The following is a 26,478-nucleotide window of genomic DNA, read 5'->3' as shown; positions in this document are numbered from 1 at the left end:
TTTGGGAAAGCAATCTGTAACATATCATAAAATTTTAAATGTATGCATCCTTTGACAAAGCAATCCCACTCCTGAGAATATATCCCTTGGAAACTAAAGCACTGTTTCAAAGGACAATAGTACAAAGATGGTTATTATAGAACTGTTTCTTCTGGCAGAAAATAAGAAAGTAAATATCCATCAGTAAGGGAATTACTAAGGATTTAAAAAGGATCAATAAGAGCTACACCATCAGTTGGCAGGATTTCCATAAGACTTTTTTTTAGTTTAAATTTCTGATACATAAAGCATATACATATTAATGAGGTAATGTGACATTTGGATACCTGTATATAGTATAATGTTTAAATTAGTTTCCATCAAATTATTTTTTTTGGGGGGGTAGTAGGGATTGAACCCAGGGGTGTTTTACCACTGAGCTACATCCTCAACCCTTTTTATTTTGAGACAAGATCTTGCTAAGTTGCTGAGGCTTGCCTCAAACTGCCTCAATCTCCCAAATTTCATGCCTGGGTCCACTATATATATATAATTTAAATTCCTCTATTTCTTTTCTTTTCTTTTTTTAGTTGTTGATGGACCTTGATTTTATTTATTTATTTATTTATTTATTTATATGTAGAGCTGAAGATCAAACCCAGGGCCTCACACATGCGAAGCAAGTGCTCTACTACTGAGCCACAACCCCAGCCCTCCATGAAATATTTTTAAGTGAGAAAACTAGAGCACTTGCCTAGAGATTAAACCTTGTGAACTTCCAGATATTTGATCAGTTTTGATATACAAAAATTGCAATTTCATATGATTCATTAAAACTTAACCCTAGTGGTGTATAAAAATATACTCTGTGCATTCTCAATTGGAATAACTGTCATACTTCTCATTTTTGCCATTTGGGAACAATGTAGTACCTTATTATTATTTTTAATTTGTATGTTTGACTATCTTTTCTTTTGCTTGGTGACCATTTGCATTTCTGTTCCATGCATTATCTAATTATATCATTTGCCTCTTTTCTACTCAAGTTATTTTTTTCTCACCTTTATCCCTTTCCCCTTTAACATAGCTAAAGCTGACCTGAGATTAGTAGTCAATGACTATGAGTGCCCCAGCATTATTAGTACTGGATGTTTCAGTTTAATTACTATTTTATATGTCTTAAAAATTACAGGGTGATTTAGTTTTGCAGTGAAAAATTATCATCATGTACATAATAAGTCACAAAGCAGTACAGCTTGACACGTGATAAAAATCTGGGCCTCAAAAATATCCAAAATAACTCTTTCATTAAGTATAAAATAAAAATCTAATTATAAAAAAGCATTATGTGTTAATTGAAGCATTTTTCTTTATTAATGGTACAGAAAATAATGGTGTATCTTAAAATAAATGTTGGTTTAAATTCATATAAATATAGATTTTTGTCATTGGCTTACAATTTTTTCCAGATGCATCATCTGTATAGTAAATTTATTTTAGGCATCTTTTTGCCTACAAAGACTTTACTTTTTTTTTTTTTACTTTACATTCTTATATAGTCAAATACAGTGACTAGGTTGTCAGACTTTCTTTTTGTATCTAAAAGCATCTCACTCACTGTTAGATTATATATGTTCTCTTTCAGATTTACAAAAGATTTTTGTTCTATTTTTGCATATGAGGATTTGATCCAACTTGAATTATTTCTGAATATGATTAAAGATGGTGACTCACCTTTGTTTTCTTCCAGATTGAGAAATACTAAAATTCTGTGACCTTTGGTTATTAAACAATCAGTTTCTTACTGAATTGAGCTGCCATCTCTGTTAGTTAGTAAATTCTCACATATACTCATATCTATTTTTGGATTCCTTAGTGTGTTCCATTAGTTTGTCATTACTCTTACCAGATATAGAGGCTTTTTAGTATGTTGTAATATCTGGTATGGCAAGTCCCATACCACTATTTTTTAAAATATTTTTATCTTTTTAGTTATAGTTGGACACAATACCTTTATTTCACCTATTTTATTTTATGTTTTTTTGTGGTGCTGAGGATCAAACCCAGGGTCTTGCAAGGGCAAGGCGAGCGCTCTACCGCCACAACCCCAGCCTCATCCCATACCACTATTTTTTCCTTTCTTTTTCTTGTCTCTTCTTGGATCCCTATTCTTTTTTTTTTTATACTGATATTGGTCTTGAACTCACTTGAGCTTCTCAAGATGCTGGGACTACAGGCCTGTACCACCATTCCTGGCTTTTTTCTTGCTATAAATTTTAAGATTTTTTTAAAATTCAGTTTCAAAATCAAAATAAAACACTGTTGGGATTCTAATAGGAATTGCAATGAAGTTTCATCAGGTCTTCCCCAAGGTTGATATTGTTGGGAGTCTCCCTGAGAACTCCCCGGGCCTTTCAAACATGGCGGCAGGCAAATTGCCAGTGGGTGGCTAGAACTCCCCGGCGGAGCCCCTAATGCAACATGGCAGCAGGCAAGTTGCCAGTGGGCGGATAACAAGTTGTTTTGAAAACCTTCTAATTGGCCCTCCCGTCTTCCGTTCTCTTGGACAATTCGTGCCCCCCATGAATCTTATGCAGGGCGGACGTGCGTGCACAGTAGGTGATAAACCTGATCTTTACTATGATTGGCCCTGGGAGCTTCCTGGTTTAAGATAACTGACTCTCACTTTCTATATAAACTAGTACCAGCTTGCAGTAAAGTGCTTCATCTTTGTCACTGCTGTCTGTGTTTGTGCATTTTAATCTCTGACGACAAACCTTGGCCTTTCAGATATGTCTTTTCATTTATTCAAATCTTTGTTTTTAATAATTTTAAATTTAAAATTATATTTATCTATATTTTATTATTAAATTTATTCTAAATATTTTATAGCTTCTCACTGCTACTGAGAGTGGAATATATTCTAGGTTTTTTAAAAAATAATTATTTTATTTACTTTTATGAGGTGCTAAGGATAGAACCCAGTGCCTCACACATGCTAGGCAAGCACTGTGCCACTGAGCTATACCTCTATATATACATGTAAGGTAACTACCTTATGCCAATTCTTCTATTGATTCAAATAAATTTTACTTAAGACTTGGGTTTTCGTAGATATTCTATCATGTCATCAGCATGACTCTTCCAATATTTGTGCTAACTTCAATATATATATATATATATATATATATATATATATATATATACATATATATAAATATATATATGGCTTCCATTATATTATTTATACAGCATATATAAAAGTTATATTTTTTCCTATAAAACTGGGTCTTTTTTTTTTTTTTTTTCAGTTCTTGGCTTTGAACCCAGAGCCTTATGTATGCTGGGCAAGTGATCCTATAACTAAGCTATCTGCCCAGCTCTTTTAAAAAATTTTTTATTTTGATAAATGATTTCCCTACCAAAAAATTATTTTGAGGCATTACTCCATTAAGATGTCCAGGCCAAACTGAATAGCTGGAATTATAAACATGGGTCACTAGGCTCTGCTAAAACTGTGTCATTTTTTCTCACAATTTAATAATTATCTTGACAATTACAGATATGTTAGGCTGTTTGGTAGTATTCAGAAACATCACAGTAATGGTAGTTTTCCTGGGTTTTCAATTATTGATAATTATAAGGAGTTACTGTTAATCAAACCAGTAAAGATGGCATTTATGCATCTATCACTTTCAGGATTATGGGTAAACTCAGTATATGTCCCCCAAATAACCTTGCTCCTTTGTTATATGTTATATATCACTATTCTTTCCATTTTAAATCAATAATTTTTGTAGTTTTATTTATAATGTCCTGTGTGATTTTGTTGTTTATTAGCTGTTTTATTTTTCCAACATTTTATTATAAAAATATTAACACATAACAGAAAAATTGAAGGAATTTTACAGTGAACATCCATGTACTACTACCTAGGTTCTACCACTAACAATTTAAGCTGTGTTTTATTGAGTAGGAGATAGGAACATAGACTTCCTGGATCCACCATTTGTAAGCCGTATGATTTTTGAGCAATTATTTAATTTCCCCAAACCTCAGTTTTCTTTTCTGTAAAGTGAGACTATAATAGTAGTTAGGTCAAAGTGTTGTTATGATGGCTAGACAAGCTAGAATATGTAATGCACTTAGAACAAAGCCTCATAATTGTAAATACTTATGCTCACATATTAGATGGTTTGGGCCGCTACAACAACATACTAATTGACTATGTAGTTTAAACAATAGAAATTTATTTTCTCACAGTTTGGGGGATCAGATCAAGGTCCAGCAGGGGTTGTTTTCTAACTAGGATTCTATTCCTGACGTCCAGACAGAGCCTGCTCCTGAAGTCCTCACTTGGCCTTTCCTTCCCAGTGACTGGATAGAGAAAGGGAGTAGAAAAGAGCCCTCTGGTGTCTCTTTTTATAAGAACAGAAAAGTCATTAGATCAGTGTCCCACACTTTAACTTTATTTAATTTTAATTACTTCCATGAAGATACTATCTCTAGATAACAATCACATTGAGGGTTAGGGTTTCAACATAAATTTTGAAGGTCCACATTCAGTTCATAGCAGCTAGCAAGTCCCATAGTCTATTTTCTAAATTGTTATTTTTTGGAAGCTATTAATGGAGAAATGTACAGTATTTGGAACAATGTACAACTATTTTGTTGAGGGGAGACAATCCAGCAATAAAACAGCATTAGAGTATAATAATTTCTATGGCAAATGTCTTTTTTTTTTTTTTTTTGGTACTGGGGATTGAACTCAGGGGCACTCCACCACTGAGCCCCATCCCCAGCCCTATTTTGTATTTTATTTAGAGACAGAGTCTCACCGAGTTTCCTAGTGCCTCTTTGTTGCTGAGGCTGGCTTTGAACTAGCAATCTTCCTGTCTCAGCCTCCTGAGCGGCTGGGATTTCAGGTGTGCGCCACTGCGCCAGACTTCTATGGTAAATATCTAAAAAAGGGGGGGGGGAAACAAACGAAGTGTGTGAGTATAGTGCAGACTGCTCATCAAATGTTAGCAACGGTTACCCCTGTTAGCTGAGATTATTGGTTACCACTATTTTCCTGCTTTTGTGGTTTTTTTTCTGACATTTCAGAAATGTAAGGAAGGCAATTAACGTGAGAACTTTTATTGAATGGTAGAACAGAAAGCTAGCTGGTTGTATTCTTTAAATAAAACACTGCAATACATTCAATTTTTAGCCTTTTTCCATATACATATTATTCAAGAACGTGGTATCCATGGAGTTTAACAAAAATGTGATGCCAGTCGTTATTTTTTGTCAAAAGCTGAAAGGTCCACGGTAGACACTTCGACGTGAACCCTCGGCAGCGGAAACAAGGTGCCCCTCCTTTCTTATGAGTGGGGCTGGCTTATTGGGTTCGCATTCTAGGTGTCCCAATAGAGGGGACCAGGGGCGGGGTGAGCACCCAGGCCCGATCTGGCGGAGGACGCCGGGAAGGACACGCGAGGCCACCGCGCAGGCGTAATGCGTTGGCCTCCCCGGAGCTACGCGGCACCGTGGGCGCACTGCGCGGAGTCCTGCTGGCTGCGACCGAGAAGCGGGTGTGCTGTCCCGCCGGTGAGCGGGGGCACGGGGACGCTCCAGGGATTGGGGAGGGCAACAAGCCGTGAAGCCCCAGCAACTGCTCGCCGTCACCCTGTCGCGCGCGGTGCGCCCTGATGCCGCGTGGTTGACTCAAACCCAAGCTGCGAAAAGGTCCCTGCGCCGTTACCCACGAGCGCGGTGTAGCCTTTCGGTTAGGGAGGGAGAACCCGGATGGATCGTTGACGTCATTTGTCTCAGTATAGCCTCTTGGTTAGGGAGGGAGAACCCGGATGGAGCGTTGACGTCATTTGCCTCAGTGAAGAGAAGTAGCTGGGATTCACACCCAGATCCTTTGCGGTTCCAAATCGCGGACTGTTTTAAGCATAATCGTGCCTGTAACAAGGAATTGAGATCTTCATCTCTTTGTGCTTAGTGACACCTTCAGTTGTTTTGGACCATTTTTTTTTTTTAATCCACCAGTTCCTTCCATCTTTTCTGAATATTTTAGGGTGATTTTGAAGTTTTAGAAGCTTATGGTATAACTGAGGCTTCTTGATACTTTGTTGACACTAATGTTTTTGCTCAGCATCTCCAGGAGACTGTAGCGGGTGGGGTGGCTCAATAAATACCTGGAGCGTCTAGCTGCCTGCTGAGACAGGTTAATCCAAGGTGGGGGATGTGTCTTGAGAGCCATTGACAAAAAAAGCCACACCCCAGATTCTGGTACTATATTTCCCCGCTGGTTCCTGAGACTGAGGACACGGAGGAGCAGGAGTTGGTTATTAGAGGAGGCTGGTACAGCTGTGAAACCCCCGGTCTGGGGTCCCAGCAGTTTCCTCATCAGAAAGTGGACAAGCCCAGTCAGGACTGTGGATGAGGCAGAGTCCCTGGAAAAGGAGTGCAGAAGTCATCATGCCACAGCAGTTCCTGATCACCCTGCCCACCAAGGCCAGCACCTGGGTGAAGTTGCACCATCCAAGGAAGGCCAAGGAGGGGGCGCCCCTGTGGGAGGATGTGACTAAAATATTTGAAGCAGAAGGTGAGAATGGGGTGGGGGGGTGGGGAGGGAGGGAAGCATTCTCTTCCAGTGTGGGAAAGAAGGTAGAACCAGGGAGTAGAAGCATCTCTGGGGAGACAGCTGGGTGAAAAGTCTTGGGAGTTCTTGATAATGGGTGTGGGGTGGTCTAGGGTTTTCTGAAGTAGTAGAGGTCACTTCAGCCCCAAACCAATATTTCAGTGTCATGGCTGTGTATGTTACTTTTTTTTTTTTTTTAATCTTCACCACCCACTTGAAGAGCAGAATGGAGTTGGTAGTTAGGTCAGAAGCAGAAGGCAGCAGAGAACATACCTGGAGTATCTTGTGCTAGAAAACAAGGAAGAGCTTAAAGACTGGTGGACATATGTCCAAAGGTTGTGGGACCCAGGTTCAAGAGAATCCCAATGGACAAATTCTGGACAGTTTGTGTTCTTTATTGATTGTAATACCTCGAATAAATAAAAGTTCCACATGTTCTTTCTCTATCTTAGAATAAAGATGGCTGTTGCTGCAGCTCAGTGGCAAAGCACTTGCCTAGCACATGTGAGGCACTGGGTTTGATCCTTAGCACCACATAAAAATAAATAAATAAAATAAAGGCATGTTGTCCATCTACAACGACATTTTTTATTTTTAAGTAGAGAAGAGAGAAGGGCTCATTTGCAAATATTGTAGGTGGTTAATACACTGATTTCTTACTTTGAAAATAGATTATTATGGCCAGGCATGGTGATGCACACCTGTAATCCCAGCTACTTGAGAGGAGAATCACAAGTGCAAGGCTAACCTTGCCAATTTAACAAGATCCTGTCTCAAAAAATATATATATATTTTTTAAAAAAGGGTTGGGGGATGTAGTTTAGTGATAAAGTGCTCCTGAGTTTAATTTCCAGTGCCACAAAAAACAAAGAGAAAGAAAATAAATTACTATGTGATTGAATGATGCATTTATCTTGCCTTTTACATCTTTAGTTGGTAAGGGGAAGCTATTTATAGAATTTTCTATAAAATTACTGCCAGTAATAACTAATATTTTATGGCAAATGAAATAATTGAAAGGTTGATAGGAAACAGATACTCAAATGGTTTTAGAATATTACACCCTACAGATTACTTGCTAAATGTCAAGGAAAGATCATGGTTTTTCCAATGGTGAGGTCTGGTGGACACCATCTCAATCAAATATCCCAATAATGGAATAACTTGGCATTTTGTAGTTTATGGAAAATGCTATATATACACATAGTATCCACAAAAATATTTTGCTTGATCCTAAATTAAGCTTACAGATTGAACTTCTTGTTTACAGAAAATTTAGGGGAAGAAGAAGTAAAGTAAACCTTGAGAATGCAGTCAGAATGTTCTGGGCTCTTCAATAAAAGTCGGTGTCATGAAAATAGAAGTACCATTCTAGAGTGATAGATTAGAGGTAACTACCACTCTGAATGTTTGAACTCAATTAACTCCTGGATTGGAAAAAATCCAGAATAAAAGAAACTTTGGGAACAGTTGAGGGAATGTGAGTATGGACTGAATATGAATATGGATGATACTATGGAATTAACAGTAATTCCACAACAATGATTTTCTTAATTATGATACATGATATTATGGTTATACAAAGAATATTCTTATTTGAAATATTTAGAGTTGACGTATTATTGTTGGGAGCTGCCATGGATGCAGACACCTTCAAGTCCTGATGCCCTGGGGCCCTGACCAATTACTAATTTCATTGACTTGGGCATTGTCCCAACTTGGATAGCAAGCATGGCTCCAGGTGTAGGCATCACCTGCGGGGTTGATCTACACTCATCTGTTCCTTTGTAATCCTGCCCCTTTGCCCTTTTGGGGATAGAATGTTCTATGGAACCTCCCCTTGTGTGTTCCCTATATAAGAATAAAGAATTCCAGTGGCGCTCTCTCTTTCCAAGGACCCTTAATGTCACAGAGCCAGCTCCAGATTATTGAAAAGGTAAGTCTGTGTGGTTGTGTGCTTTCTTTGTCATTTTCTTGAGTTATTGGAATAGTCAGATTTTGTGAAACCAGGATTAGGTTGCCAGCAAAGATAGATGGCGACATTATGACGTCTGCAACTTTGAAATGGTTCAGAAAAATACGGATAGCTAAATGACAAATCTTAATTATATGGGTGCCCACTATTCAGGATGTAAAGGTGTAGTAAAATGCAAGACAGTAATTCATGGACCTTAATTTATAGTTTGTACTTTAAAAAAATTTTTTTTTTTGTAGTTGTAGACTGACAGCATGCATTTATTTTATTTATTTATTTTTTAGTTTTAAAGTGGATACAATATTTTTATGTGCTGCTCAGGATCAAACCCAGTGCCTCGCATGTGCTAGGCCAGCACTCTACCATTTGAGCCGCACTCGCAGCCCCTTATTTGTTTATTTTTATGTAGCGCTGAGAAGCAAACCCAGTGACTCATGCATGCCAAGCAAGTGCTCTGCCACTGGGCTGCACCCCCAGCCCAAATAGTTCGTATTTTAAACAAATTTTTTTTAGTTGAAGATGGACATAATTTCTTGTTTTATTTATTTATTTTTACGTGGTACTGAGGATTGAACTGCTGTACACATTCCAGGAAAGTGCTCTACCACTGAGCTATAACCCCAGCCCCTATAGTTCATATTTTTTGGGGGGAGGGTGCTGGAGATTGAACTCAGGGATACTTGACCACTGAGCCATACCCCCAGCCCTATTTTTTATTTTATTTAGTTCATATTTTTAATACCTCAGTTTCAGCCTTTAATTCTCAAATTCTAGCATCTTGGCATGGTTTATTCTTAGCATTTTAGCAGAGAAAAAAAATGAAGAAGGTCCAGTTTCTCCCCATATGCTCATACTTAATTGACGGAAAGAAGCTTTATTCTCATTAAGGGTGTCTGAGATAATTTCACTTGAACTGGGCCTGAAAGATATTCTAAGTTTTCACAAAGTATAGGATTTGGAGAAAAGTACTGAGCTGAGTCCTGTCCAAGTACGTTCAAGGAATGAACAGGATTGTGTGGGCAGGTGTGTCTAGTGGCTGAAAGATGGCAATTAGAAAAGGCTAACACTTGGAGAAGTAGTTATGGACTGGTTGTGAAGGGTTTTGAAGTTCACGGTGAAGTATCTATATTTTTCTTTCTTGTTGTGGGGAATCTCTGAGGATTTTTGAACAAAGGAGTGACCTGATATATCTGTTTTGGAACCAGCACTGACCCTTAATATCTAAGCAACACACTGCAGGTCCTCCTCATTAAGGAAGCTTGGGCTACTTTTGAGTTGCTCTTAATGTCCCTCTTTGTGAGTATATTAGGGGAGGAGCCCCATTCAATGAATCTGTGCGTGTAGTTTTTCTCCTTGGGGGATTTGGGAAGATGCCACCTTCATGGTTCTTTTCTTTCCCCAGCTCTGCCATCTCAGCAAGTTGATGAGTCCCAGGGAGAAAGTTGCAAGGATGAAATGACTCCTGGGCTCCTGACGGCAGGATCCCAGGTGAGCTGGAGATTCCTGCTGAGGATGAACTCAGGGCTTCATGTGTGCTAGGCAAGAACTCTCTCACTGAGCTACATCCCCTGCTGATCTCCAAACTTTGATTTTCTTTGACTCCATCTCTTGGATTTTTTTTTGTAGCCTCTTCTTCCTCAGGAAACTTGGTGGCATCAGTTGATTCCTCTCTGGTATAACCCTCCTCATTAAACCTCTTGTTTTAAGCAGACCTCCAGTCATTTATCCAACAAATTTAAAAGTTGTGTTGAGGTGCATGTGAGAGTGGAAGTATTGCCTTCAAAACTCAGAAACTATCTGGGAGAAAGACAAACATTAAATAAATAAAACATTGGATATTTTGAACAACATTTTGTTTTTTTATGTACTATGATTGAACTCAGGGGTGCTTTACCACTGAAATACATTCCCACTTCTTTTTGTTTTTTATTTTGAGACAGAGTCTTTCTAAGTTGCTGAGTATCTGGCTAAGTTGTCGAGGCTGGCCTCTAACTTGTGAGCTACCTGCCTCAGCCTCCCAAATCACTAGGATTACAGGCATGCATCACTGTGCCTGGCTCATTTTATTTTACTTTTTCTTTCTTTCTTTTTTTTTTGTGGTGCTGGGGATTGAACCCAGGGCCTTGTGCATGCCAGGCAAGCACTCTACCAACTGGGCTATATCCCCAGCCCCCTTATTTTACTTTTAAACAGCCTTTAATTTTAAAAAAATATATTTATTTTAATTTTATTTTACTTACTTGCAGTCCTGGGATTGAACCTAGGACTTATTAGGCAAATACTTTACCACTGAGCTACACACCAGGTCCATTAAGTAACATTTTAAAAGAATCAGGTACCAGTATCCTTGGAAGTCACTCTTTAGTTGACCTTTAAGAGAAATTTTTGATCAAGCCCCTGGGGCACAAGTATAGCGAGAGAAGGAATGTGTTTCTACTCTATCCTTCGTAAGACTGAATATCAGAGAAGATACTGGTACTTTACAATCCATCTTTCCTTAGAAGGCAGAATTCATGCTCCCTCCTAAAATCTTCTGTTCTCTCATACTTTCCTTATTTAATAGAGAAATCTAACTAAGGATATTTTGCTCATTCTAAAGTATTCTTACTTTAGTCAGTTCTTTCAGCCCAACAAAGGTCCCTGTCTTGTGGCCTTAGCCCCCTTTGAACTCTCCTTTTCCCCAAATATTCCTGAATGGTTTTGTCCTTAATCTAAATTACTTTACATACCATTTTGTGGCCTTCTTAATATTTCATGAGTGTTTTCCTTTCAACCAAATTGCAACTTACATGCTTTGTGCTTTGATTTAAAATCTCCAACAGGGAATCAGGCAAACAATTATCAAGCAGGTATCCAGGAAAACTTGACTGGAATCTTTTTGCATCTAGACAAGGTCAGAACAACTTCCTGAACTCTGGCTTGAAAGGAATGTGTTTGATGTTCTAGGAACTGTTAACCTTCAAGGATGTATCTGTGGACTTCACTCAGGAGGAGTGGGGGCAACTGGCCCTTGATCACCAGAATCTCTACCGGGAAGTGATGCTGGAGAACTATGGGAACCTGGTCTCAGTGGGTAAGGATTGATTCCCCTTGTAAAATTTGTTCCCCTATTGGAAGAAAATTCTTATTTCCAAACTAAGGACTTTGCTTGGGTTTTTGATTCTGTACTAGAGATTTCTAGTACCTTCTGAACACCATGTCTGAATTGCTGTGGTCTTTTGCCTCACTGTTTCTATTCTATCCTTCATAAGACCGAATACCAGAGGGCTATTTTTTAAATTCTTGGGATGGTTCTTTGACCTCAACATGTACAGTCTTTTATCTCCGTTAGCAGGATATCAACTTTGCAAACCTGTTGTGATTTCCCAGTTGGAGAAAGGAGAAGAACCATGGCTGATGGAGAAAAAGGTTTCGGGAGGTTCATGTTCAGGTAAGGGTGAGGCAGGTAGGGCCTTGTGATGTTGTTGGCCAGAAAATTCCCCGAAAGCCTTCTCCAGGCCATGGGGAGATGGTGCACACAAGAAAGCTTAATCTTCCACCTTTCACCCGCTTCCCACATATACATCTTTTTGCTAGTCTCTCTGGAGTCAGAGAAAAAGAGATGCCTTCTTGATCTTTCTCTTGACCTGATTTTGTAATCTTCCCTTGATCCAGTGTTCCAAGCCTTGCTCTGATCATAGCTTCTTTCCTTTGTATATCTGAAGTTCACAGGTCTCTTCTCATTAAACACAGCTCACTCAGTTCTGTCATTTTATCATTGGTTTCACTCTCTCAAAGATTTCATTTTATTTTATTTTTCTAATTCTTATCCTGTGATCAGAGCTTCAATTCTAATTCTCTTTTTAACTTATGACTCTTTGAGAAATCACCAGAGAATTCCTTCTTACCAATTCTAACAGCTTTTTTTTTTTTTTTTTTGGTACTAGGAATTGAACTCAGGGGCACTCAACCACTGAGCCACATCCCCAGCCCTATTTTGTATTTTATTTAGAGACAGGGTCTCACTGAGTTGCTTAGCGCCTCACCATCGCTGAGGCTGGATTTGAACTCGAGATCCTTCTGTCTCAGCCTCCCCAGCCCCTGGAATTACAGGTGTGGGCCATTGCACCTGGCAATTCTAATAGCTTTTAACAGTCTTCTTCAACATCTAAGAAAAGTAATGACGACAGGTTTTTACCACACTTGCCTCAGAAATCCCATACTACCTCCATCTTACAAATGAGGGAAAGAAGGCTGGTTAAGAAATTTATACATCCAGGAGCAGTGGTGCATGCTTTAATCCCAGCAGCTTGGGAGACAGAGGCAAGGTATTTAGTGAGATCCTGTCTCAAAATAGAAAATAAAAAGGAATGGAGATATAGCTCAGTGGTAGTGTACCCCCAGAATTTAATCCCCAGTTCCTGGAGGGAAAAAAAGAGAAATTTGTACCAATTAGTTAGTATTTGATCCCAGGATCTCCCACATTCTAGGCAGGTGCTTCACTACCGACTTACAGTTCCCAGTCTTTTCTTTTTTTGAGACAAAGTTTGATGTGATAACAGTGCATTTGTATAGAGATGCTGTAAATGTCAAGCTATGTGGCTATGGAGTTCATATGGATGAACAAAACAGTGGTGAAAATAAGTCTCTCAAATACAGGCAAATACAGGCATGGAACTGAGAGCTGAAAATATCACAATGTATTTGTGGGAGTTTCCACAGAAATACAACAGCAGTATAAAAGACAAGATTGTGGCACAGATTATATCTGTGTTGACTGGACTTGCCTCAGATTTGGTTATCTTCTTACCTTCTGAGTAGCTGGAGGTATGCACCACCATGTCTGTCAGGAATCAATATTTTAATTCTAATCATCCTGACTCTACAGTTCTCATACCATTATTCTAGATGGCAGCATTAGGTTATATAGATTTCACCACTTGGTATCCTTTCCTCCACCAGGTAGATTAATAATTGTTTTCTACTCTCCCTCCTGTTGCTTTTTCAGTGGCTCTCATCAGTGTGTTTTGAAAGACAGATATGTAATTTCCTGCTTTGTTAAGATAGGCTAACCTACTATAACAAATAGACTTTAAAATTCCACAGCACATTTTGAGCCATTACCTCACATCAAAATTTTTTTTTAATCATGTACTGTTCTGAAGGAATTGGTTAGGTCAGTTGACAGTTTTATCTTGCAACTTGGAGACCAGGGTTACTTCTACTCTGTGGCGCCACCATCCCTGGGGTTTCCTCAGTATCTGCATGTAGCTAGCGTAGAATAGGAGCACAAAGGAGTTCATTTAGGAAGTTTAAATGGGCCAGCCTAGGGTGGTTCACATCCCTTTCCTCTCATTCACTTAGCAAAGGAGACCTTTGTTATCTCACTCAGTTTAATTCTAGGGAGATTGGGAGATATAATTTAGTTGTATGTCCAAAAATGGGGAGAACAGATTTCAGTGACTATCCATAGTCTGTGCCACAATCTCCAAGGAGCCTCTTGTCTTTTATACTACTGTTGTATTTCTGTGGAAACTCCCACAAATACATTGTGATTTTTTCAGCTCTCAGTTCCATGCTTGAATTTTCACCACTGCTTTTCTCATCCATATGAACTCCATAGCCACATAGTCTGACATTTATAGCATCTCTATACAGAAGCACTGATGTCACTTCAAACCCAGAAAATTAAAAAACAGAAATTGTCTTCTCTCCTAAACAGGTTTCTCATGCTGACTTACCCTGTTCTTTCAGTCTCTGAAAATCATGGTATTAGCAAGAATGTATCGGGCTGAGGTTGCAGCACAGGGGTAGAGCTCTTGCCTAGCAAATGTGAAGCACTGGGTTCAATCCTCAGCACCACATAAAAATAAATAAAATAAAGATATTATATCCATCTACAAATTAAAAAAATTAAAAAAGAATATATCACATTTCTACTTAGTTTTGCCTTCATTCCCCATCCTTCTTCCTTGATATTACTTGTTAGTTTTGCTTCTACTTTTATTTATTTATTTAGTTTTAGATGGACACAATGCCTTTATTTTATTTATTTATTCTTATGTGGTGCTAAGGATCAAACCTAGTGCCTCATACATGCAAGACAAGTGCTCTGCCACTAAGCCACAATCCCATCCCTCTACTTCTATTTTTGATGTAGTGGTGAGTTTCATCATTTTATACCTGTATTATAATTTCTAGTTGGATTTGTTGATGTCTTATTTTCTTCTTTTGAATCATCTTGAATGTTACTACCAGATTTGGCCATGTAACTTATCACTTTTTTTCTATTATTTTCCCCCAATTGAATGCAGGGCACTTAACCACTGAGCCACATCCACAGCCCTTTTTATTTTGAGACAGGATCTCACTAAGTTGCTTAGAATCTCACTGTGTTTCTGAAGCTAATGTTGAACTTGGGATCCTCCCCCTCAGCATCCCAAATTGCTGGGATTACAGGCATGCACCTATGTTACTCCCTATTCCCTGAAATAAGGAATCTCAAAATCCTTGCTTGCCTTTTAATCCCATTCCAGAATTTATTCAGCTATACCTGAGCCCTTTTTATGTGTGATTGCTAAAGTGAGATTAGTCCTAGGGAATAATATTTATCTCTGGGCAGGAAATATTGATACTTTAGAATGGAAGGAACTAAAATGGGCATAGAGATGAAAGAGTAAATATCATAGAAAGTACCTCTCCCAAAAATGTTCCAGATATACTGTGGATAGAATAGATAGTTTTATCCTTATATAGAATTTTCTCACACATTGAGAAACCATTTTCTACTTCATAAGAGGTAGCAAAATTATAAAGACTGATCAAATTCAGGGAGTGAGGAGGTTAAGGGGCCTTTGTTTACTGAATGTACTCACAACAAGAGTTTCTCTGCAGAAAATCCAGTTGAATATGGCAAGAGTTTATAAGAATAAATGCACAGTAATGTAGATTGTGGTGTGACTTGTAATAGTGAAAAATTGGAGATAATCTAAATATTTTTAGTGGGAAAAGTTAAATTATCATTTGTCCTTACTGTAGAAGGCAGTGCAGTTGTTAGAATGAGAAAAGTCTAAACATGAAGACATAAATGGAGGCTCATAGATATAGTTGAATTAATAAAGCAAAACAAGAAATTGGAGTTTATCTCAGTGGTAGAGCAGTTGGCTAGCTTGTATGAAGTTCTGTGTTCAATCCCCAGCACCACAACAAAATAAATGCAGACCTGTGTATATATACCAAGATCCTTTTTCTGTACAAATATGTATGTGAAACCATGTATACAGAAATGTATACATTTACACAGACATAGCTGGGAAATGTGTGTATACATTCTCAAATCCTAAGACATGGGGAATCTCATCTCAGGAGGAGGCCAACCCCATTTTTAATCAATACATTGACTAAATAATAAGCCACTTATTTGTTACTAATATAATATTTTATGTAATTATCTAATACATAATATATATGATAACAATTAATTATATGAAACATACATTTCACATATATTGTAATGTTTAAAAAGTGTGATTGTCATGTTTAAAAAGTGTGAGAGAGAGACTTGTTTTGTGGTTGTGGGGAATGAACCCAGGGTATTGTACATGCTAGGCAAACACACTACCACTGAGCTATATCTCCAACTAGAATTTTTTTAAAAGTACTTTTCTCTTAAAGGATTTTTTTTCTTAGAAATATGGTGTTAGAATCCTGCTTTTCTGTGGCTGGGGTTGTGGCTCAGTGGTAGAGCTCTTGCCTAGCACATGTGAGGCCCTGGGTTTGCTCCTCAGCACTACATATAAATAAATAAAATAAAAGTGTTGTGACCTACAAAAAATATTTTTTAAAAATCTTGTTTCTCATATATATATGAGAATATATGTGTGTGTATACACACACACATATATTCATACACACACCCTCACATACACATATAGTAAATGGACAAAATACCTTTATTTTGTTTATATGTGGTGCTGAGGAGCAAACACAGTGCCTTACACATACTAGGTGAGTACTCCACTGCTGAGCTACAACCCAACCCTAGAATTCTGTATTTCTTAATCATATTTTAAAATATTTGCCCTTATTTTCTTGGTTTATTCCCTTTAGCAATTCACATGGATGAGCTCCTCGTTGGTTTTCAAAGCTTCTTTCCTCTTACCGTTTCTTCACTTGCTTTCATATCAGCTCTTTAGGTGGCAGGATCACTTTGAAGACAGTCCAAGCTTTCTGTAGCTAGTATGTATATTTTCCCATCTGTTCTCATTGTGGCAATTTAACAGTAAGTATGGATCATTTTTATGTTTGGCTTTCTTTCAGACTTGGAGAGTAAAACAGAAACCAAAGAATCAACCTTAAAGAATGAAATTTCATGGGAAGAATTACATTCTGGGCTGATAAAGGAAAGGTCCACAAGGAGAAGCACCTTGTATTCTACATTGGGAAGAGTCTCAAAATGTGATAAATTAGAAAGTTACCTGGAAAACCAAGGTAGATCACCTGAGGGGCCAATCCCCTCAATCCATAAGAAAATTCTCACTCAAGAGAAAAGCCAAGAATCTAAGCAATTTGACAAAAAAGTTAATTTTAGCTCAAAAATTACCCCAGGACTAGCAGATTCTTCAAGAACAAAAGACCATAAAAATGACACACCTGGAAAGAGAAACAAATGCAATTTAGATTTGATTAATCATTCAAGGAGTTATACAAAAATGAAAACCTTTGAATGTAACATTTGTGAAAAAAATTTCAAACAACTCATTCATCTTACTGAACATATGAGAATTCATACTGGAGAGAAACCTTTCAGATGTAAGGAATGTGGAAAAGCCTTTAGCCAAAGTTCATCCCTTATTCCCCATCAAAGAATCCATACTGGTGAGAAACCCTATGAATGTAAGGAATGTGGGAAAACCTTTAGACATCCTTCATCCCTTACTCAACATGTTAGAATTCATACTGGAGAGAAGCCCTATGAATGTGAGATATGTGAGAAAGCCTTCAGCCAGAGCATTGGACTGATCCAGCATCTGAGAACTCATGTTAGAGAGAAACTATTTACCTGCAAAGACTGTGGAAAAGCATTTTTCCAGATTAGACACTTGAGGCAACATGAGATTATTCATACTGGGGTGAAACCCTATATTTGTAATGTATGCAATAAAAACTTCAGCCATAGCACATACCTAACTCAGCATCAGAGAACTCATACTGGAGAAAGACCGTATAAGTGCAAGGAATGTGGGAAAGCCTTTAGTCAGAGAATACATCTTTCCATTCATCAGAGAGTTCATACTGGAGTGAAACCTTATGAGTGCAGTCACTGTGGGAAAGCCTTTAGGCATGACTCATCCTTTGCTAAACATCAGAGAATTCATACTGGAGAAAAACCTTATGACTGTAATGAGTGTGGGAAAGCCTTCAGTTGTAGTTCTTCACTTATTAGACACTGCAAAACACATTTAAGAAATTCCTTCGGCAATGATACATGAAGTATATGCAGCATTAGAGAAACCATATTGGAGCAAAAGTCTCTAAATCAATGGTTTCCTAACCTTTAGATTTTAAGAACGATTATGTTTTATTATTTCCTCACAATACTTCAGAACTGAATGATTGGATAAATGTTACCAACTGCTAATTTTACTGTCTTAAAATTAACAACTTATTATCAGCATTGTTTCAGAAAAGGGAATTTTAATATTTAAAAATGTAGAAAAGATGTAATTATGATAAATAGCCCATTGTACTGAATTAACACTATGAAAATCTGCCAAAGTTGTCTTTACTTTTTACCTTTCACTATGGACAAATGAAAATTTCATGGCAGGTCAGTGATCTGGGGATTGATCATTGAGAATCACTGTTTTAAATATCCCTTTAACAAATCAGAATAAAATATAGCACAAACTTTTATTCTATTCTTTTATATAGCTATAAGATGTATACTGAAAGTGTTGGTCATAGAAATAAAGGGAGCTTTCTAGAATTGATGTAAAACCACTATCATGAGATACTTATGCATATTGTTGTTTTTTTTTTCCTGTAGACCAAGAATTGGCAATTTTTTTTTCTGTAAAAGGCTACATGGTAGATGTGTTTAGGTGTGGCTATATGGCTTCTGAAAGAACTATTACACTCTGCCATTTTGCACAAAAACAGCCTGAGATTATATAAACTGGAACATCTGAACCTTTATATTTCTTTTTATTTTAATTTTTTTGTAGTTGTAGATGGACAGAATGCCTTTATTTTATTTATTTATTTTTTATGTGTTGCTAGGGATCGAACCCTTTACCTCACACATACTAGGCAAGTGCTCTTCCACTGAGCTATAGCCTCATCCCTGAACCTGTGTATTTCTGTTAGATATATATCTAGGGCTGGAATTGCTAAGTCAAAATTTAGCTTTGGTAGATACTGCCAAATATATTTCCCCAAAAATTTTCTAGAAGTGTCTGAAAATCTGTTTTTTAATTTTAATCTGAGTTAATTTATCAGTTTTTCCCATTTAGTAAGTCTATGCCTACTTTAAGGTCATGAAAACATTCTCCTACTTTCTTCTAAAAGTTTTTTTTTTGTTTTACCCATTATTTTGGTTTAGATATGAGGTGTCCCTCCAAAACTCATTCATTAGATAATACAAGAAAGTTTTGAGGTGAAATGGTTGGGTTATGAAAGCCTTAAACTAATCAGTGCATTAATCCATGATAGGAATTAACTGTGTGGTAACTATAGGCAGGTAGGGTGGGAATGAAGGATATGGGTCACAGGGGGTGTGGTTGGAGAGCTGAGCTCTTTCTCTGTGCTTCTTGGTATCATGTCTTGAACTGCTTTCTTCCACCATGATGTTCTGCTCACCTCCACTCCAAAACAATGGAGTCGGCCATTTGTGGACTGAGATATCTGAAACCATGAACACCAAATAAACTTTTCCTCCTCTAAAATTGTTCTGGTCAGGGCTGGGGCTATGGCTGAGTGGTAGTGCACTTGCCTGGCATATGTGAGGCACTGGGTTTGATTCTTGGCAACATATATAAATAAATAAAATAAAAGTCTATTTACAACTAAAAGAAATTTTTAAAAAATTGTTCTAGGGCTGTGGTTGTGGCTTAATGGTAGAGCCCTCGCCTAGCATGCATGAGGCACTGGGTTCATCCTCAGCACCACATAAAAATAAAATAAAGATACTCTGTCCACCTAAAACTAAAAAATAAATATTAAAAAAAAGAAAGTTTATAAAAAGAAAATTGTTCTGGTCAGGTCTTTTGGTCATAGCAGTGAAACACCTGACTAAAATAACTTGTCATTTAAATCTGCAATCCATCTGGATTGATTTTTGTGAATGAGTCAATGTGAATATCCACTTTCCCCAGATTCACTTTCTTAAAAAGACACACTTTCCCCCAATCTTGTCATAAATATGTTTGTGTCCACTTCTGAACTTATTCCCTTCCCTACCTCATTTTCTTAGTTACTATTAACTTTTTAATAGGTTTTTATATTCAGTAAGATGTCTTCCAGAAAAAGGACTTTTTTTTTTTTTACAAAATTTAAATTATATTGGGCTGGAGCAAAGCTCAGTGACAGAATACATACTTAATTTGGGGAAGGGCTTGGGTTGGATCTCCAGCACCAAAAAAAAAAAGAAAGAAAGAAAGAAAGGAAAAAGTAACAATAAATATCTCTACCTTACTCCATGTAGTCATACAATATGTAGAACACTTTAACAGTGTTCATCTCTTTCCTGATCTGTATGCTATTGATCTTGGATATATTCTGTTTTTTTTTTTTTTTTTCATATTGGGGATTGAACTCAGGGGTGCTTTACATCCCCAGCCCTTTTTATTTTGTGTTTTGCAACAGGGTCTTACTAAGTTGCTTAGGGCCTCACTAAGTTGTTGAGGTTGGCTTTGAATTTTCAGTCCTTCCTCAGCCTCCCCAGTTGCTGGGATTTACATGTGTGTGCTACTGTGCTTGGCTTTAATTCTGTTTTGTAAAACCACAAATTATTTTAGTATATATCATTAATGCTGATTTAGATTTGCTCATATAACTTCTACTTTATTTGTTCTTTTTACATCTTCATCCTTTTGTCTGGAATCAGTTTCTTTCTGCCTGAAGTTCAACTTTGAGAATTTCTTTTAATGTAGTCTGCCAGGGGCAAACTCTCAGGTTTTGTTTGTCTGAAAATGTCTTTGTTTTTAACCGTGTATTGAATTCTGGGTTGTCAATTATTTCCTCACAACACTTTGGAAATTTCATTCCACTATCTTCTGTTTTTCATTACTGCTGATGATATTGGCTGTCACAATGTCTCCTGTGTTAGTTATCAGTTGCTTTACAATGTTGTTAGTTATTGATTGCTGCATAACAAATAACCCCAACACTTAATGATTTAAAAAATAAACTTCGAAGTATTCATGAGTCAAACATTAAAGAAGCTCCTTATATGGGAAGTACTGGCTCAGAATATAGTCAAGATGTCAGCTGAAGTTGAAGGCATCTGAAGGCTTGACTGGGTACAGAGGTAACAGAACAGGGAACAATTCATTGTCCTCTTTGCACTGACTCCTGGATAGCACTGGCTCACTTGCATGGCTGACGGTTGATTCTGGTAACTCAGCTGGTTTCCCCAGATGAATCAATCTGTGTTAGCTTTTCATTGCTGTAAAAAAAAAAATGCCTGACAAGAACAACTTAAAGGAGAAAAGATTTGTTTTGACTCATGATTTCAGGGGATTCGTTTCATGGTTAAATGGCTCCAACATCATGGTGGAGGGGTGGGGCAGAGGAAACTTGCTCAGCTCGTGGCATCCAGGAAGGAGAGGAGGAGGAGACAGAGGGAAGTGGGGAGGAGAGGGGAAGAAAGGGGCCATGGAGAAGCTAAACCCTTCTAGGGCATGCCCCGGTAGTACTGGTCCCTCCCCTCAGAGTCCATTTAGGCATCAAGCGATTAATCCATTGATGAGGTCAGAGCCCTCATGCAATCACTTTGGAAAGCCCCACCTCTGAACCTTGCTAGGAGATCATGCTTTCAACACGAGACTTTGAGGGACATTCCAGATATGAATCAACACAAAGAGTGTGCAGAGCAGAAATGGCAATATCTTTCATGACTTAACTTTGAACACTATCATTTCTACTACATTATTTTCTTTTTTGTTGTTGTTGATGGACCTTTATTTTATTTATTTATATGTGGTGCTGAGAATTGAACCAAGTGCCTCACCCCTGCTAGGCAAGTGCTCCACCACTGAGCCACAACCCCAGCCCATCTACTACATTATATTCTTTATAAGCAAGTCTTTCTCACATTCGAGGGGAATCTCCACCCATCGGAGGAGGAATGGGCATTTTATAAAATGACCATAGACGTTTTTAAGAGTTTCTCTTTGATCTTTAGCATTTTAAAGTTTTACTATTATGTATCTAAGTGTGGGTTTCTTTTAATTTATCTTACTAGAAACTTGTTGTCTTTTATTTGTGATCTGGTTGCTTTTATAGGTACTAAAAATATTCATTTTTTATGTCTTTAAATGCAGTGTCTGCCCTAGCTTCTTTCAAACTTATGTTAGAGCTGCTGCTCACTGCTCACTGTATCCTCCATATCTATCCTTTCTTCTCTCTCTCTCTCTCTGTATGTGTGTGTATATATATATATAATTTTTTTTTGTACTGGAGATTGAACTCAGGGCTTGATACATGCTATATAAGTGCTCTTACCATTGAATTACATCCAAAGTTCTTTTTCTGTTTGTTTGTTTCTTAATGTTTCATTCTAGATTTCTTTTGGCCTAGCTTTTCATTTAGTCTTCTTAGCTATGTCTAATCTATTATCCTTGTCCATCAAGTTCTCAATTTTGTTACTGTATTTATCTATCATAATATCTATATTTCCTTTTTGCATCTGCTCTATCAACTTTTAGAGCTTCCATGTACCTACCAAAATTGTCAGTTGTTTTTTTATTTTATTTAAGGGGAAAAATTATTTTATTGTTTGCTTCTGATAATTCCAAGAGCAATTTCTTTGCAGGACTATTTATGGTGGTTGTTTCTGCTGGATTTCACTCAAAGACTGTGTGTGTGTGTGTGTGTGTGTGTGTGTGTGTACATATATCAGGTTTGTGTGTGTGCTGGGTATCAACCCCAGAAGCAAGTAACACAGAGCCCTGGTTATTTTTAATTCTGTATTTGGCATTGCTTATGTGTAGAAAAAGTTGGGAGCCTGCAATTGTCACAGGAAAGTGGGGAGCTGAAACTCCAAATCTCAGTTCTTGTGTTCTGATGAAAGAAAATTTAAAGTCATACACAAAAAGCCACATAAGAGAACTTTATTATAAGTGAAAGGTGAAAGTAAAGTAAAAGCAAAATGACACAGTGGAGAACGAGAAAGAGAGAGAGAGAGAGAGAGAGAGAGAGAGAGAGAGAGAGAGAGAGCGCCATCTCTGAGCAGAGAATGACAAAGGAGACAACACTGTGTCCAAATTGATTATTTACAGAACTGGGGACCACTTTGTGTACTCTTTGCCAATAAGGTGTTCAACTCCTCCTTCACATCAGGCACCAGAGTTTTTTACCTTAGTTGGTCCTCTCTGGAACTGTCTTGATGGCCACCCTACTTAGAGGCCTTTTATGTATAAGTCAATCCCACATAAATGTGGGCACTGGATCAATAACTGGTCAGAAGTCAGTGCACCTGTGCTACTAAGGAAATTTTCCTTCCCAGCCAGACGGAGATACCTGTAGTCATAATTCCTAGCTTCACATCAACATCAATGGACTCTGTCAAGAGTTAGTCCCATTAATTCCTTTCTTTTGACTATTTTCCTCATTAGTTCCTTTGCTTTTGTTTATTTTCTACAAATTAACTACCACCCTTTGCTTTTAAAGAAGACCCTAATGTAATTTAAAGAACACTTATGAATTTGCTATGCATTTCACTGCTCATTGCAAGTTACTACCTAACACAAATAACAATGCTTTTCTCTTTTTTTTTTTCAAAAAATTTTTTTAATATTTATTTTTTAGTTATCGGCGGACACAACATCTTTGTTTTGTATATGGTGCTGAGGATCGAACCCGGGGCCACATGCATGCCAGGTGAGTGCGCTACCGCTTGAGCCACATCCCCAGCCCTTCAATGCTTTTCTCTACAGGTGGTTTATATTTTATCAGGCACCTGGTAAAACCACAGAGATGAACTTGTAAACTGAGATTGTTTTAGTCACTTTTTCACAGCTGTGGCTGAAAGACCTGACAAGAACGATTTGGAGGAGGAAAAGTTTATTTGGGGGCTCAAGGTTTCCGAGGTCTCAGTCCATAGACAGCAGGCTCTATTCCTCAGGGCTTGAGGTGAGGCAGAACATCACAGGGGAAGAGTGTGGTGGTAGGGAGAAACAGCTCACATGATGATCAGGAAGGAGAGAGAGAGAGAGAGAGAGAGAGAGAGAGAGAGAGAGAGAGAGACTCCACTTGCCAGACACAAAATGTGTACCCCAAAGGCATGCCCTCAATCACCAACCTCCTCCAGCCCACACCCTACCCACCTTCAGTTACCACTCATTTAATTCCCATCAGTGAATTAATTCACTGCTTAGGTGAGGGATCTCATAACCCAATCATTTCTCCTCCAAACCTTCTTGCATTGTCTCACACACAAGCTTTTGGGGAACACCTCACATCCAAACCATAATATTCTGCCCCTTGCACCCAAAAGTTCATGACTATCTCACAATGCAAAATACATTTAGCCCATTAACAAAAGTCCCAAATATAAGGTCCTTGCTTAGCATCTGGATGGCCATCTTTAGTGATAGCCGCCATTTTAAGGAAAAAGTTTCACTTTCCCACCCTTGGGAGTTTCTGAGAAAGAAACTCCTCATACCAACCAACCCCTGACTGCCCACATTAGGACCTGTTTCAGCTCTGATTTCTGAGCCTCCCCCATAAAAGTCCCAAACCTCAAGCCTGTTTTGCCTCTCTATCCTATAGAGAAATAGCCTTTATTTGTTAGCTCTGACAAATAAACTCTTGTTTGTAACTCTGCCTTGTCTCTGTCTTTCATTTCTGCTTACCCATCTCTTGTTCCTCACTTTCCCTTCACCCAATGTCTCAACAGTTCCAGAACTGCCCAAAAGTTCAAGTCCAAAGTCTCTGGGATTCAAGGCAAACTTGCATCATGAGCTCCTGAAGAAATAAAAAATGATTTACAAATATGCAATATGTAAAGGTATAGAGTAAATATTTTCATTAAGAAAAATATGGGGGGCTGGGGATGTGGCTCAAGTGGTAGCACACTCGCCTAGCATGCGTGAGGCACTGGGTTCCATTCTCAGCAACACATAAATGTAAAATAAAGATATTGTGTCCACCTAAAAAAACTAAAAAAATAAATATTAAAAAAAGAAAGAAAAATATGGGTAGAGAATGAAGGGATAGGACCAAGGCATTACTGGCGAACAAGTCCTATAGCTCCATGTCTGGCATCTGGGGCACATGACACGGTGATATTATGTCCAAAGGACTTGTGTAGCTCTGCCTCATGGCCTTGTTGGTTGCAGCCCAAGTGTCCTTTCTGTTGGCTTGTCTCTGTTTAATTCCTGTAGCTTTCCTAGGATGAAGTCCCATGTTACTGGCATTTCTTAATCTCAGGGGTCTCTGGGACAGCTTTGGCTTCCTCCTCACATCTCCACACTTTGTCCTCTCAGAGGGTGTCCATGGGGACTCCAACCCTGTTGCACTGTGCCTGGCCTCCCAGACCTTCCTTTGGAATCTTGGAAGCCCCCATGATTCCCTAACTCCAGCATCCTGCATTCCTGCAGAACCATCACCACATGGTTGCCACCAAGATTGCCACCATCTGGAGCAGTGGTAAAACTTCCAGGGACCCTGACTGCAGCAGCCTCTGAGTGTCTGGGTGGCTGAGCATGTTGAAAAAACTTCCTAGGCCTCCTAGTGCAAGGATGCCCCTTTGATCTCTTTTTTACTTTTACTCCCTGAGCCTGAGATGGGTGTGGTCTTACCAGCTCCTGAGACACCCTCAAGCCATCTGTTTTATTATTTGGGGGCAAAGTCTTTAGCATTCCTTAGTGGCTGTAATGTCTTTATCATTTGCAACTTCCTTAGCCCCAGTTTTACTCCTGCCTTCGAAGTCCAAGTTTTTCAAATCTTTCTTTTCTGCCTTCTCCTGAATATCAAAATAAACTTTGGCTAAAAGCCTCCAGCACTATCCATGCCACTGCCTGAATGCTATGCTTCTTAGAAATTTCTTCCACCAGATTAAGAAGTCCATTGCTTTTAAAATCAACTTCACAGAAAGTCTCAGGACATGGACCAAATGTAGACAACTTCTCAGCCAGAACATAACGTGAATGGCCTCTACTTCAAATTTTAATAGAGTCCTCCTTCTCTGAACCCTCTTGAGTGCTGTCTTTACTGTCTGCAGTCCTATTGACATTCTAGTTGTGGTTTGGATGTTAGGTGTCCCCCAAAAGTTTGTGTGTGAGACAATGCAAGGGGATTTGGAGGAGAAACAATTGGGTTATGAGATCCCTCACCTAAGCAGTAAGTTAATTCACTGATGGGAATTAAATGAGTGGTAACTGAAGGTGGGTAGGGTATGGCTGGAGGAGGTGGGTGATTGGGGGCATGCCTTTGGGGTACACATTTTGTGTCTGGCAAGTGGAGCCCCTCTCTCTTTCTTTCTCTTTCTCTCTCTCCTTCCTGATCATCATGTGAGCTGCTTCCTCCCACCACCACACTCTTCCCCTGTGAAACCCTGAGGAATAGAGCCTGCTGTCTATGGACTGAGACCTCTGAAACCTTGAGCCTCCAAATAAATTTTCCTCCTCCAAAATGTTTGTCAGATCTTTTAGTCACAATGCAAAAAAGCTGACTAAAACAAAGATCA

The 26,478-nt window shown here is 38.4% G+C and overlaps 1 protein-coding gene across 2 annotated transcripts; it reads left to right on the top strand.

Moving 5' to 3' along the window:
- Positions 1–5,525: 5,525 nt before the first annotated feature.
- Positions 5,526–18,902, top strand: Zfp69b (ZFP69 zinc finger protein B). 2 transcript variants are annotated; one of them, XM_046469252.2, is made up of 5 exons: positions 5,526–6,577; positions 9,991–10,076; positions 11,535–11,661; positions 11,923–12,018; positions 16,887–18,902. In XM_046469252.2, the coding sequence occupies exons 1-5, from the start codon at positions 6,412–6,414 to the stop codon at positions 18,056–18,058; spliced, it is 1,647 nt and encodes a 548-aa protein (XP_046325208.1). In that variant the 5' UTR covers positions 5,526–6,411; the 3' UTR covers positions 18,059–18,902. The 2 variants fall into 2 exon arrangements, with proteins under 2 accessions (XP_046325208.1, XP_046325207.1); XM_046469251.2 differs by having other exon boundaries at positions 11,920–12,018; positions 16,887–18,901.
- Positions 18,903–26,478: the final 7,576 nt, after the last annotated feature.

The sequence above is a fragment of the Marmota monax genome, unplaced genomic scaffold, assembly GCF_021218885.2.
Source record: "Marmota monax isolate L192 unplaced genomic scaffold, Marmota_monax_Labrador192_F-V1.1 WCK01_AAM20220418_F8-fsc00008, whole genome shotgun sequence".
NCBI lineage: Eukaryota > Metazoa > Chordata > Mammalia > Rodentia > Sciuridae > Marmota > Marmota monax.
Note: the sequence above shows the minus strand (reverse complement) of the source record. Positions and strands in the feature narration are given on the sequence as shown.

Coding starts and splice junctions, on each gene's coding strand:
- Zfp69b (XM_046469251.2), top strand. CDS start 6,412: ATGAGGCAGAGTCCCTGGAAAAGGAGTGCAGAAGTCATCATGCCACAG. Junction 6,578..9,990: donor TAAAATATTTGAAGCAGAAG/GTGAGAATGGGG, acceptor TTCTTTCCCCAG/CTCTGCCATCTCAGCAAGTT. Junction 12,019..16,886: donor TTCGGGAGGTTCATGTTCAG/GTAAGGGTGAGG, acceptor GCTTTCTTTCAG/ACTTGGAGAGTAAAACAGAA.